The 15,062-nt window shown below is 37.7% G+C and overlaps 2 protein-coding genes across 3 annotated transcripts; both read right to left on the reverse strand.

Moving 5' to 3' along the window:
- Positions 1-5,695: 5,695 nt before the first annotated feature.
- On the reverse strand, positions 5,696-14,737 carry LOC145609729 (uncharacterized). Of its 2 annotated transcripts, XR_014106057.1 has the most exons (9): positions 14,632-14,737; positions 13,713-14,252; positions 12,452-12,892; positions 11,278-11,785; positions 9,374-10,845; positions 8,730-9,240; positions 8,130-8,210; positions 7,708-7,851; positions 5,696-6,672 (listed from the first exon to the last, which is right to left on the reverse strand). XR_014106057.1 is itself a non-coding variant. In XM_081665193.1 (6 exons), the coding sequence occupies exons 2-6, from the start codon at positions 14,236-14,238 to the stop codon at positions 9,227-9,229; spliced, it is 2,961 nt and encodes a 986-aa protein (XP_081521319.1). In that variant the 5' UTR covers positions 14,239-14,252; positions 14,632-14,737; the 3' UTR covers positions 8,616-9,226. The 2 variants fall into 2 exon arrangements, 1 of the variants encoding a protein (XP_081521319.1); XM_081665193.1 differs by lacking the exons at positions 5,696-6,672; positions 7,708-7,851; positions 8,130-8,210 and having other exon boundaries at positions 8,616-9,240.
- On the reverse strand, positions 5,817-6,780 carry LOC145609497 (F-box/LRR-repeat protein At3g58900-like). The gene is made up of 2 exons (XM_081664966.1): positions 6,773-6,780; positions 5,817-6,672 (listed from the first exon to the last, which is right to left on the reverse strand). Exons 1-2 carry the CDS (start codon positions 6,778-6,780, stop codon positions 5,817-5,819), a joined length of 864 nt encoding a protein of 287 aa, XP_081521092.1.
- Positions 14,738-15,062: the final 325 nt, after the last annotated feature.

Genomic DNA, 15,062 nt, shown 5'->3' on the forward strand with positions numbered 1-15,062 from the left:
AGATGGACATATAGTGGCCAGTGGGTACTCGTGAAGACTAGTAACTGATATATTGGCTTTCACCCTTTGATGAATGATTTAGATAGTGATCTTAATCATCTTATGATCTAAGATTTGTTTGGTTCATTTAGCATCCTTAACAATGGGCAATTAAAATTATTGTGTTATTATTTAAATAAAATAATGTTTATGTAGTAAACAAATGTGAATGGTTTGTTTTTCTTAATCGTTTGTGAATTAAGGGTATGTTCTGAATTATTGAATTGAATATTGAAGAGAACAAAAATACTCGTAGTAACATGAACAATTTTTTTTTGGTTCATGAATAAGGATGCTCTTATAGGGGTGGAGTATTGGAGTGTGGATTGTGGAATGTTGACCCAGTACATTTTATACAACACTTTTTTTTTTTTTTTTTTTTTTTTTTTTTTGTTGACAGGACATTTTAATCATCCTTTGATGAATGATTTAGATAGTGATCTTAATCATCTTATGATCTAAGATTTGTTTGGTTCATTTTATACTAAATGCAGACGTCTAGAGTCTAGACTGATTCATGTGGTTCAGATCAAATGCTAATAAGATTGGCATAGGATTATACTAGGAAAATAGAGATGGGCATGGATTGAGGTTATCACTTATCATGGGATCGAAAAAAATACTACGTATGATAAAGGTAGTGTTAAATTTAGCACAAGCATTCTGTATGAATTAAACTTCAACGTACGTACACTTGTGGATAAAAAAAAAAATTGAGTTAAGGGAATCAAATGTTAAGTCTTTACCATTTTTGCTAATTTAGGACCTGTTCACTTCACCTTAGAAAATTTTGAGTAATATCCCGTAAAAATTATTTTAATTCAGTAAAAATAAGTTCAGTTTAGTAAAATTAGTTGTTAAATAATATTAATTTCAGTCTGGTAAAAGTCCGTAACTTTAAAAGAATAAATATAATAAAGAATTTGTAAAACAAATTTAAGTTCAATAAAAATATTTTCAATTCAACAAAAATAAGGTAAAGTGAACATGGCTTTAGTGGAATTACAAAGAACTTTAATTAAGCAAAGTCAGAGGTGTATGGAAAGTTATTACAAGAACTTTAATCAAGCTTATTAAATAAGGCAAATTCTAACAATGATTATGAAAGGAAGATAACCCTTTAAAGTGCAAGCTCCCTATGTTAAGAGCAACTCCAATGGTTGTAGCTAGGGACTTGCTTGCAATTTTAAATAATCCCTAGCTATTAGCTTGACCATTGGAGCAAAAATATGTATTTAACTTAGTCAAGCAAATTTACTTTGCCAAGCTAATCTGCTTGAAAAAAACTTGCCAAAAAGAAAATGCTAAAAGTCAGTTAGTAATTAAGATAAAAATAATAAATTGATAATTTAAATAGTAAGCTAATAGCTAGCCATTGGGGCTCAAACTAGCTACAAAGATAATTAGCTTGAAAGCTTAAGTGGCATGACAAGCTAATTTGATAATTAGCTTGCCATTGAAGTTGCTCTAAAACTTATGTTTGATTAACTAAGAAACACTCTCTTTTCTTTAATAGCATAAACAAGCTTTACATATCTTACACTAGGCTTGAGATATATCCCCTAAGGTCTCATCACTTTTCGCCATCGGGTCCTATAACCTCCAAAATTCTTCAAAAAGCGTGGACAATAGCATTTATTTTGGAATTTTTTGACCTTTTTTTGCCCTGAAATAAAAATTGTCCAGATGCTTACCTAGGTCCCTAACACCCTCTAGGAGTCCAATTGGGTCGGTGAAACCATCCAATTCGCCTTAAAACGATCAATTTACCCGTTCATAACTTGTACCGATTTCGTGAACACAAACGTACCACGGACGATTATGACAACATATAATGGTCATATATGGTTCAAAACGGCATTATATGACCTTGAGATGTATGGTCTCAAAACTTTTCGGCACCGGGCCCTGTAACCTCTAAAATTCCTCAAAAAGCGTGGACAATAGCTTTCAATTTTGGAATTTTTGACCTTTTTTCGCCCGGAAATAAACATCTCCCATATGCTTACTAGGGTCCCTAACACCCTCCGGGAGTCCAATTGGGTGGGCGGAACCATCCAATTCACCTTAAAACAGTCAATTAACCCATTCACAACTTGCACCGATTTTGTGAACTCGAGCCTACCACGGACAGTTATGACAATATATAATGGTCATATATGGTTAAAAAGACATTATATGACCTTGAGATGTTTCTCCTAGGGTCTCAACACTTTTCGCCACCAGGTCCTGTAACCTCTTAAATTCCTAAAAAAGCATGGATAATAAGCCTTCAATTTTGGAATTTTTTGACCTTTTTTCGCCCGGTAATAAAAATTGCTCGGATGCTTACCCTGTTCCTTAACACCCTCCGGGGGTCCAATTGGATCGGTGGAACCAGCCAATTTGCCTTAAAACGGTCAATTTACCCGTTCACAACTTGCACCGATTTCGTGAACTCGAGCCTACCACAGACATTTATACATATAATGGTCATATATGGCTCTAAACGGTATTATATGACCTTAAAATGTATTCCCTAGGATCACTTTTCGCCACCAGAACCTGTAACCTCCAATATTCCTCAAAAAGCGTGGATAATAGCCTTCAATTTTGGAATTTTTTTGACCTTTTTTCGCTCGAAAATAAAAATTGCCCAGATGCTTACCATGGTCCCTAACACCTTCCGGGAGTCCAATTGGGTGGTGGAACCATCCAATTCACCTTAAAACGATCAATTTACCCGTTCACAACATGCACCGATTTCGTGAACTCGAGCCTGCAACGGAGAGTTATGACAAAAAATAATTGTCATATATGGTTCCCAAGGGCATTATATGACCCTAAGAGGCTGAGATATATCCCATAAGGTCTCAGCACTTTTCGCCACCGGGCCCTTTAACCTCCAAAATTCCTCAAAAAGCGTGGATAATAGCCTTCAATTTCGGAATTTTTTGACCTTTTTTCGCTCGAAAATAAAAATTGCCCAAATTCTTACCATGGTCCCTAACACCTTCCGGGAGTCCAATTGGGTGGGTGGAACCATCCAATTCGCCTTAAAACGGTCAATTTACCCGTTCACAACATGCACCGATTTCATGAACTCGAGCCTGCAACGGAGAGTTATGACAAAATATAATTGTCATATATGGTTTCCAAGGGCATTATATGACCCTGAGAGGTTGAGATATATCCCATAAGGTCTCAGCACTTTTCGCCATCGGGCCCTTTAACCTCCAAAATTTCTCAAAAAGCGTGGATAATAGCCTTCTATTTTGGAATTTTTTAACCTTTTTTGGCCCAGAAATAAATATTTCCCAGATGCTTACCATGGTCCCTAACACCCTCCGAGAGTCCAATTGGGTGGATGGAACCATCCAATTCGCCTTATAAAAGTCAATTTACCCGTTCACAACTGGCTTCGATTTGTGAAGTCAAGCCTAGCACGGATAGTTGTGACAACATATAAAGGTCTTATATGGTTCAGAATGGCATTATATGACCCTGAGATATATCCCCTAAGGTCTCAGCACTTTTCCCCACCGGGTCCTATAACCTCCAAAATGCCTCAAAAGCGTGGATAGCCTTCTATTATGGAATTTTTTTGACCTTTTTTTGTCCGGAAATAAAAATTGTCCAGATGCTTACTATGGTCCCTAACACCCTCTGGGAGTCCAATTGGGTGGGTGGAACCATCCAATTTGCCTTAAAACGACCAATTTACCTGTTCACAACTTGCACTGATTTCGTGAGCTCAAGTGTACCACGGACAGTTATGACAACATATAATGTTCATATATGGTTCTAAACGGCATTATATGACTTTTAGATGTATCTCCTAGGGTCTCTACACTTTTTCAACACTGGGCCATATAACCTCTAAAATTCCTCAAAAAGCGTGGATAATAGCCTTCAATTTTGGATTTTTTGACCTTTTTTTGCCTGAAAATAAAAAATGCTCAGATACTTACCATGGTCCCTAACAACCTCTGGGAGTCCAATTGGGTGGGTGGAAGCCGTGGAACCATCCAATTCGCCTTAAAACGGTCAATTAACCCGTTCACAACTTGCACCGATTTCGTGAACTCGAGTCTACCACGGACAGTTATGATAACATATAATGATCATATATGGTTCAAAATGGCATTATATATGACCTTCAGATGTATCTCCTAGGGTCTCAACACTTTTCGCCACCGGGCCTTGCAACCACTAAAATTCCTTTAAAAGCGTGGATAATAATAGCCTTCAACTTTGGAATTTTTTGACCCTTTTTAGCCCGGAAATAAAAATTTCCTAGATACTTACCATGGTCCCTAACACCCTTTGGGAGTCCAATTGGGTGGGTGGAACTAACCAATTTACCTTAAAACGACCAATTTACGTGTTCATAACTTGCACTGATTTCGTGAACTCAAGCGTGCCATGGACAGTTGTGACAACATATAATGGTCATATATGGTTCAAAACGGCATTATATGACCTTAACATATATTCCCTAAGGTCTAAGCACTTTTCGCCAACGGGTCCTATAACCTCCACAATTCCTTAAAAAGCGTGGATAATAGCCTTTTATTTTGGAATTTTTTGACCTTTTTTTGCCTGGAAATTAAAATTGCCCAGATTCTTACCTTGGTCCCTAATACCCTCCGGAGGTTCAATTAGGTCAGTGGAACCATCCAGTTCGCCTTAAAACGGTCAATTTACCCGTTCACACCTTGCACCGATTTCGTGAACTCGAGCCTACCACGAACAGTTAAGACAACATATAATGATCATATATGGTTCCAAACGACATTATATGACCCTGAAATGTAGCCCCTAGGGTCTCAAAACTTTTCGTTACCGGGCCTGTAACCTTTAAAATTCCTCGAAAAGCCCGGATAATAGCCTTTAAATTTGGAAATTTTTTGACCAGTTTTCGCCCGGAAATAAAAATTGCCCAGATGCTTACCCTGGTCCTTAACATCCTCTGGGGGTCCAATTGGGTCGGTGGAACCATCCAATTCGCCTTTAAATGGTCAATTTACCCGTTCACAACTTGCACTGATTTCGTGAACTCGAGCCTACCACGGACAGTTATGACAACATAGAATGGTCATATATGGTTCTAAACGGCATTAAATGACACTGAAATTTATCCCCTAAGGTCTCAACACTTTTTGCTACTGAGCCCTTTAACCTCCAAAATTCCTCAAAAAGCGTGGATAATAGCCTTTTATTTTGGAATTTTTTTACCCTTTTTCGCTCGAAAATAAAAATTGCCCAGATGCTTATCATGGTCCCTAACACCTTCCTGGAGTCCAATTGGGTGGGTGGAACCATCCAATTCGTTTTAAAACGGTCAATTTACCCGATCACAACTTGCTTCGATTTTGTGAACACGAGAATACCACGGACAGTTATGACAACATATAATGGTCATATATTGTTCCAAACGACATTATATGAACCTGAGAATACTTGGGCATCCAACTAGAAAAGCTAACACTTGACGGTTTTTGAATTGAAAGTAACACGAGTAATAATCTTCTTGTCATCAAATATCCATTTTTCTGAACTTACCTCAATTTTATTTATTTTTTTTGTTTTTCTTTTTTGAAATAAGATCAATTCATTGATTAAAGATTCATATGACATTTACAAAAGATATCAAAGCCAACAAATACAAAGCAGATCAAATCAAATAAAATTCTAATTTGACAAAACTACAATTGTGAATGAGATTCGACATTGATGAATTCTCTTGTCTCTTACATGGATGTCCTTTGCACTCTTCTACAAGGGGGTCTTGCAATCTATTGTAAATTTTGAATTTCAGAACACGGCGCACAATCATCCACATACCATAAATACTCTAAATTCGGAACATCAAGTACAAGCTTGCTCCCTAAGATACTACTACAGAAAAACGTATTCAATTTCAATGTACGAAGAGAATGTGAAGAAATACTGATGGGAATCACAGGACTCAAGGAACCACATAGAGTCATGTACTCAAGAGACGGACAACTCGAAACAAGCCTAGTCAAAGAGTCATCAACCGGGAAGCAAACTACAGAGATATGCAACTCTTTCAAGTTAGGCAAACACAAAGTCGAGGGCACTTCAAGATCAAGATTCACGTCGAGCTTCAACACCTCTAGTGTTCGACAATTAAAGATAGCCGAGGGCAGCTTATCAGGCTCCCTTACACGAATATGAATATCGAGCTTCTTAACCCCTCGGCTTAAGGGATATGTTAACCACTCATTAACATGTCGAGGTTCCAATTCGGGGTAACAACAAGTATCATAACAATAGCCTACAGTCCCTACATTACAATCGAGATTAGTTTTCGCAAAGTGAAGTCTAAATGTGGTAGTAATTGTCGACTGACATGCTTGCAATACGTTATCAACAAACATCTTGAAAGCAGGGAAAAGCTCGGTCAAGTGTGGATGTTCCGCACAATGTGATATAGAGAAGTCGTCAAAGTCGAGACGTGTTACCCCGGTGAAAAGCCGCCTCCATCGCCCCGACAAAAGACTAGTTGCAACGACATCCTTTGTTGGAAGGCATGAAAGTATGTTATCTAATAAAATATGATCAGGTAAATTACTGATCCTATCTTTAATTGCATTATTTTCGTCCCTTGTAGGCCGTTTTCGACACCTGAAGCAAGAAATCATGAAACATTGAATAAAAATTAAACTAAAATTCTACTCGTATCGATCTTGTTAAAGAACAAATTAAACAAAAGTCGAAGAATTACCTCAACATTGCTTTGGAGTTGAATTTGAGATCAAATATAGGATTTGATTCAAAAGAAATTTTACAGCGATTATTGTGTATGATTAGAAAAATTATAGTTGAATTAATAGACGCTTTTTGGTTATAGAATATGGAAATTTGATATTAATTAACAAAATACATATAAATAAACAAGAACTAATCCTTGTCTTAAACTTAAACATGGTGTCAGTATGTCACACGCCTAATTATTATTAGGAAACTCTTTAGATAGTAAACTTCTATCTTAACTTTGACTTCTAAACCAAGTTAATTTGAAACTAATAATATAGGAAAAATATCTTACACAACCAATCAAATAATTTCAATTTTTGTGTTTTGTTATTTACAGTAATTAAATTTCTAAATCCTCCATCTTTTTAAGATTTTTTTTTTTTTTTAATTAGTTTGCCAGAGAGATACATTACCATGTGGTGCAAGTGTAACCATTATATGAGTTAATGAATACTAACATAGCGTTTTAGATCATGTGTTGTACCTTTAGATTAGTGGTTATAATCTTCTAATGCTAAGTACATTATTATCGTATGACTTGATTCATGTTTATTAAAATCATCCAATGGAATTACTCCGTATTTCGGATGTATCATCTTGCATACTCATATCTACATATTATAGATAACCAAAATTGGTCCAGGATCTGCTACTCGTTTCACACCTTTAACAAACCAGGTAATAATCACATCAGTTATAATTGATCCCTGTACACCATTTCATACAAGAGAGCGTTTGACACCCTAATTGTCAATTGACAAATAGAGAAACTTGAATAAGCCGCACTAAAGTTCCAATGAAAACTTCCACAAACATAAACATATTGGACATAAGACTTGCCAATATGAACAAAAAGACCGACTACACCTGCCAGATCAATTCAGAGGCTCGGCAGAAAATTACCTGAAGTTAACTAGTGTTAACGATGAAACATACAATCTACCAGCCAGGCCACTTTGCTTTGCTTGACAAATTCCTTTTTTCATGCTTTCACTCAGCACATCTACTTCTGCTTGAACTTAGTAGCTTAGCTAATGGAAGAAGTTTCTGGATAATGGAGAGCAAGGAAGGGGGGAAAAAGAAAAGAAAGAAAGACCAAAGGGGAAATATTTTTTTTCATAGAAAAGAAAAATAGAAAAGAAAAAAAAAGAAAAGAAAAAGAAGTAAGGCAAAAGATATTGGCATAAGCCAAGCACTAGTGAACTCAAAAGCAAGATATACGGCTATAAACCTTAATATATATAGAGCAAAAATCTATAGATAAACAATCTTCAAAAACACCTGTCAACCCCTTAATACGAAAAGACTCTCCTTTGATGGCATACCTCAGTTAAAATTCACAGAACATGTCCTTCCAATTTCACTTGGAAAAGTTCTAACAGAAGCCTCCATTGTGAAGTCAGCACCTGTGCATCAAAAGTAACAGACCCAGCACCCGGGAGAAAAGGGAAAAGAAAAATAAAAAAATAAAAAAAAAGACAGAGAGAAAAAGACCTAAGATCAGTGACAACTACAAGGAGAGGTTCAATGACCACCCATCATTGACACATAAGTTAAAATTAAAAAAAATAAAAATAAAAAATAAAATAAAATAAAAAACCGAAAAATAAAAACAAACTAAACAAAACCCAAAACAGACTATTTAACATTTTGACCAGAAAATGCACAATGGAAAGAAATCTAAAAGCTGCCATCCAGATAGCAGTCTATATCACACTTTCTCTCCCTCCCTCGACAGAATTAAATTGAAACATAATAGTCCACCAGAGAACCCCAGCATTTCTCTATCATGCAAAATCTTACCAAAGACATGAACAGCAAAACATTTCAGATTATTTTAGGAAAACTCAGAAAAAAGGCATAATTGTCCTCAATTAATACTGCAAGAAATTCGTTTCTGCTTTAGCAAGAGAAAGTTAACATACATTTTATATCAAAGAACCTTGCTACTAACACTGGACGTTGACATTGCATAAAGGAAGATAAAAAGGCTTCAGAAGTCACCAACAAAGAAACCATTGCCCTCTTTCACCTCCATCATTACCTGCAAAAAAAGAGGCAGCAAGGCCAATTTGTGTAAAGAACAATATCATCAGAAACCTCTGAGCATTGAAACAAATTATAAGCAAGCCACTGCTCATCCGCAAGTTCAGAATTCAAACAAATTGATCCTTCACTAGCTTTTGCCAGAGGTCAAACTGTCACTGCCTTGTGAAGAAATTTGAAGAAAGATGTGATCCTCAAGCTTCAGAACCATTTTCCTAATATAAATACAGCTTGCAGCTTGTTGAGCAATCCCACATGAATATCTCTCCAAGGCGGTAAATCTGAAATTTTACTGTCCGTAATGCTTATCATCAACATTACCCTCAACTCGGCTATGAGTTAAAGAATCTGAATGAGCTGATTATTGACTAGCATCTCAATTATCACCACCTGTGAATACATAAATTTTAATATTTTTAGCAAAAAGCGCAAATTTATTAGAACTTCAGACAGAGAGCATAAAAACAGAGATGTAGACATGCAGAGGAATGAAAAAAGGAAAAATATACAAACTAAATTTCACCTTCTCGCTCAAAAGAGTAATCAGGATCAACGCCAATATTGTTATTTTCAGCAAAGGTTTCTAGATCACAATTAGACCGACTCTTAGAGTTTTCCGCAACATCAGAGCGATCAGATTCGCTTTCATAAATTGTAGCTTTAATTGACTTGCTTTTATCACATTCAGATCTTTCACTCTCAATGATAGAGGGGTTCTTTCCAGAACAATTGCTTAAGGAAGTTCCATCCCTGGTGTCAGTTGAATTCCGGGAACTCTTTTCGTCGTCGTCTTTTACATACTTTTTGCTATTGCGGTCTAGTTTATCATTAATGCTTCCGCTATTTCTCCTTTTCTCTTTGCCTTCAGGAGACTTTGATCTTGACCGTCTTCTATGCTTATCCTTCAATTTGTCCTCTCTATGCCGAGAGGACTTGCTGCCTGTGTGGGATTCATGTTCTGCAGATAATGATCTGGAACGCCTCCTATCACGATGCTTCCGTTTTTCTTTCCTGCCTTTATCCTTTATTCCCTTATGCTCAACATCATCTCTAATAGATTTGGATGTTGAGTGCCTGGAAATCTTAGATTTATCCTCATCTACTAATTGAGAGGATGTCTTCTTGTAAACTTCTTTGACATTTGAAGTGGATCTAATTCCTTCCCCACATTTTGATTCTTCTTTTTCATCAACAGGCTCACCTTCTTTCACCTTTGAATGATCCTTAGTGTCCATTGATCTTGATCTTGATCTTGATCTTGATCTCGATCTTGATCTTGATCTCGATCTTGATCTTGACTTTGAGCGCTTTCTTTGAGTTGTTAAGTTCTCATCTGAACTTTGGGGGGACAACTTGCCACTCTTATCATGCTTATTTTCAGACGATGCAGACCTAGAACGCCTCCTACCACGATACTTTGCCTTCTCCTTGCCTTCATCAATTCTCTTACTCGACTTGTGTCTATCCTCTACAGATTTAGACCTAGATCGCCGACGATGCTTCAACTTCTTGTCTGCATCATTCGCGGGGGAAGATCTACCTCCTTGGTGAAGTCCAGGTGATTTGGAGCGGTGACCAGAATTCCTACGATGTCGAGGTTTTGGTGAATCTGAACGGTCTCGATACGATCTCCTCCCTCGAGGACTTGGACTCCTACTCTTATTCCTTTTGAAATCAGACACATGATAATCACGTGACCCTTTCGAATCTCTCCTTCCAGATCTATCACTAACATCTCTATATGACCGCCTATCATATTCATAGCCTGTATAGTGGCGATACCTTACTGGAGACCTGGATCTATGATCTCGAGAATATCTTTTCTGAGGAGAAAAAGAACGAGATCTATGACGAGACCTTCGAGGAGACTTTGATCGCCGACTACGAAAATGGCGTGCAGGTGAGAAAGATCGAGATCTACGTCTTTTACCATAACTTATAGGTGATCGCGACCTTGACTTGGACTTAGACCTTGCAATAGAAGGTGATGGAGATCTGCAATAGAAAAAATCATAATAAGCAACAAAAGAAAAGCTGTAGTATCAAACAGGCCACTGTTAACTTCTGTCATGTTCACTAAGTATATGGCAAGAGAAATATACTTTCATCTATCAATTAACTTTAAGACAGCCCAAAATATACATGTTACATGACGCACAGCTAGAGCAAGAACAATCCCAACAGTATACAGATATGAGCACAAGATTCACGACAATAATAACACATGCAAACAATCAGCCAAATCACAACCATTCCCACAAATTTCGGCACAAGTCAAAAAAGAAATATCCCTAAGAAACTGCACCGTCAAAAATCCCCCAAATTGTCAAATTCTACAGTTTTTTAGATGAAATCTAATCATATCAGATAAGACAACAAGCAGCAGGAAAAATAAACAAAACCGCACGACTAACTCCCAAGTCATACCTAGATTTTTTCTCTGGCTCTTTTTCATCAATTACAAAACCATCAGCCCTCAGTTTCTTTGATATTTCTGCAGCTCTAGCTGATGCTAAATCTGTAGCAGACTTCACTGTAGCAGCACGGTTGGCTGCTTGCTGTGCAGTCATTGTCTGCTGCATCAGCAATGCTTGCTGAAACTGCATCTGCTGCATGGCTACTGCTTGCTGCATCATGATTGGCAAGGATGAAGCTGAAGAACCAGCAGGTTTCTGAGGAAGTGATTTTGCCATCTCAACATTCAAGGGGCGGCCACAAACATCCATGTTATTGAGAGCAAGCGCAGCCGTTGCCTCTTCAGGTTTTGCATACTCTATGTAAGCAAAGTGCTTTGAGTCAGTGATCGTGCAATCCACCACAGTACCACAAAAGGCAAAAAGTTGTTTCAGGTGTTCTGCTGTGAGAAGAGGATTGAGGTTGCTAATTTGGACGGTTTTCTTCAACACGTCAGCTTTATTATCTGCCTCAGATGCACCTGCACATAGTTGCTAGTAACATCAGAAGGATCCCCATAGAAATATGTGATAGTATGTAAAGTTTTACTTTTGGGGGGGGGGGGGGGGGGGGGTGTGTGTGGATGGACTGATGGAGGTGGGGCTGGTGGAGAGGAGAAAAGATATTAAATGTGAGAATAGATGATAATATACTCATTAAGTATTAGCATTGACAGTTCATTTCTGATGTTGAAAATATAAACTACTTTATGTTGGCAAGAAATATTACTATTTAGCACACTTATTTTGAGCAAATTGCCAAGTTCTATTCACTAGCTTCTGAATGTTGTTTCAAAATAAATTCTTGGGATTAATATACTGTTAGTATACACTTAAGCCTAAAGAATATCATGAGATAGAAATATAAAGGTTTTCTGACCTACTAGAGCACAAAAGTAACATCTATATTCCTCAGCTATTCGCTCTAAACCATCATCCCTCAAAAAGGAAACATCTTTAAAAGCGGTTTTTTTTTTATTTTTTTTTTTTTTTGGGGGGGGGGGGGAGGGGGAGAAATTAGTAGCAATGATAGAAACACGTAGATAGAGATAAGTCAATATATTAGCAGTCCTGACAATGATGATAGCAACATTCAAAGAAACACAATAGGGAGGGGGGTTCAGGGGAAAAGGGGTAGAGTGCAGTACTGGAAGAATCTTTAGACAGCTTAGATTGAGCCTGTAGCTGAGCAGTATGGGCTTGGAGAGCCTGAGCAGCCATGATTGCTTGTGCCGCAGCCATTGCAGCAGCAGAAGGTGCCATTGGCACTTGGCTCATGGTTCCCATGGTAGAGGTTGCAGCTATTGCACTCATGAGCAAGTTGTGTGTGGGGTGGGTAAACTTGCAATCTGTTTTGAAGCACCGACCATTAAGAAATTCCCTACATACTTCCCCCAAGGAAGCTCCAATACCAGGCAAAATCACCCCACCAGAAGGGCCAGGAACAAGTCCAGGAATCATCCCAACCAGACCAGGAAATGCCCCTGAAACAGAACCAGCATAGTTTGGCATGTTTGGCATATTAGCATTAACAAGGTTTGGATATGACACTGTTGGAGCCACACCAAGCAGTCCTCCATTCGAACTTCCTGTAAAATGTATGACACACAGCATTCAGCAAAGACATATATGGAGTACAGCAAACAGCAAATAGCTCATATCCAGTCCAAAAAAAGGAGTAAATATAGACACCCAAGTGACCTAACCAGTGCATTTAAAAAAAATCAGCTTGTAACACAATAACATTACTATCATAATAACACGAGCCCAATTATGATTAAAACAAAATAATATGCACATGCAACAGTTGACAAGCAACGAGTAATTCTACACAATTAGCAGATCAATTTCAGCTGTCCCCTAAGAGAAAGCTCATATTTAGCCAACCAAAAATCAGCGAAGTCAATGGCAAGAAAACAGTCATGCTGATGGGCTGTAATCAGAGACCCCCCCTTTGTCCCTCTTTGATCTTCCCACCCAACCGAAATTATAGATCTTCAGATATGCGCAATGATATCAACAAAGATTTTAGTTAATTAAGTATATGATACAATGCACTAAGTTCATTAAATTTTAGTAAGACATTCAACCCCCCCCCCCCCCCCAAACTCGAAATCAAAGTTTTCCAGGTGTAAACTATTACAAGTCAATCAATCAATCAAAGCCTTAATCTCATAAGTGGGGTCAGCTAACAAAGAGTAAAGATCAACAAAGAGCGTAGTTGATTACTAAGCATACACATTTCAATGCACTATATTTATTACTTAAATTTCATAGGGACATTGTTCCAGTTTCCTATTCTTTAGCTGAAGAGATTGCACTCCATTTTGATTGCTGAATCTCACATTATCACCAACTAGAATCTCCGAGTTCAATAGAATAAAAGCAGAAAGGTGAAAAAGAAATTACCTGCACTGAAAAATACAGGAAACGGGCTGCCCATGATAGGCCTCCCATTGCATTCTACATGGACCATATAATTTCCTCTCTTAGGGACAGCATAGGTAACCGTATACGTCCCATCACCCAGGTCCTTCACAATACCGTCAATGTCTGAACCTCCGACCCCTACTCCCGGGGTAACCTTAACCTTAACCTGAGCATCCCCTTTCGGGATCTTTCTCCCATCTGAATCCTTGGTAATCAAATTAAACGTACACGGTGAGCCTGCCGACCCACCAGAAACTCCAGCCCCAGCTGCAGTACACTTGGAAGGATCAACTGGCCCAATTGGCTTGTTTACGAGATCTTCCGCCTCGTCTTCACTGTCCGAAGATAAATCAAGAGCCTTAGGTTTGCTCTTGTCCACATCCTTGAAGGTAGCCTCAAAAGCCGCCTTGGCAGCCGCAGTTTTCTCGGCTTCGCTCTTCAGCTTTGCTTCCTCAGCTTGTCTCGCCCAAATTGGCCGAATAGCCACCGCATTCCGGTCAGCCATCAAACCCTAATTTCCTACAATTCCCAGAAAATTTATTTAAAAATATAATAAAATCAATACCCCCAATTATAGAATCAAAACCCTAGTTACCAAGAATTCCAAAAATTAGAAATCGGCATAAACCTGACCTAATAGAAACTTAAAGTTAACCATGAATTGAAATTGCAAGCAAGTAACTCAAATTGCCGAATACCAATTAAAAAGAAAATAAATCAACAAGTGAAATTAGCCTCAACTGAAGATAAAATGCAGAAAATTAAGCATAAAAAGATATTCAATTAGCCCGATTTTTAGCTTAATGTGTAAAAAAAACAAAATTGGGAAATTGGTAAAGTTGAAAGATGAATACAATTGAAAGATTGAGAAGAGAGAAAATATTAGAAAGAAAAATACCAGAAATACAGTCGATTGGGAGGGATGATACAGAGCGACAGAGATCTGCGAGAGCCAAGAGGCTTTTGATTTTTTTGGAAGGCTTTATGCAATTTGCCAATTTACCACAAACTACGATTAAAGGTCTTTTTTTTTTTTTTTTTTTTTAAAAAAAAATTGTTGTGTTCAAAAAAAAAAAAAAAAAAAAAAAAAAAAAAAAAAAAAAAGACATTAGTATTTGTAAAAGGAAAAATTACAAAAGATAATACTCCCTCCGTCCTTTTATTACATCAGCAATTTATTGCCGCACCTCAATATCAATTTATAGCAGCAATTGCGTAACCAAGCCACCATTCATCTCCATTGGATCATCACGTGAGGGTTTCGACTCGTTGGCGGGGTTTGTGGAAGTTTTTGGTGGTGGGGGTTGGTTTCGGTGGTCGGGAAGGGGT

This window comes from Chenopodium album, chromosome 23 (genome assembly GCF_948465745.1).
Source record: "Chenopodium album chromosome 23, dcCheAlbu1.1, whole genome shotgun sequence".
NCBI lineage: Eukaryota > Viridiplantae > Streptophyta > Magnoliopsida > Caryophyllales > Amaranthaceae > Chenopodium > Chenopodium album.

Excerpts from the sequence above, each read along its gene's own strand:
- LOC145609729 (XM_081665193.1), bottom strand. The coding sequence starts at position 14,238 with ATGGCTGACCGGAATGCGGTGGCTATTCGGCCAATTTGGGCGAGACAA. Across the intron at positions 11,786-12,451 it reads GCTGTCTAAAGATTCTTCCA|GTGCATCTGAGGCAGATAAT; the intron begins GTACTGCACTCT and ends AACTATGTGCAG. Across the intron at positions 10,846-11,277 it reads GAGCCAGAGAAAAAATCTAG|ATCTCCATCACCTTCTATTG; the intron begins GTATGACTTGGG and ends TTTCTATTGCAG.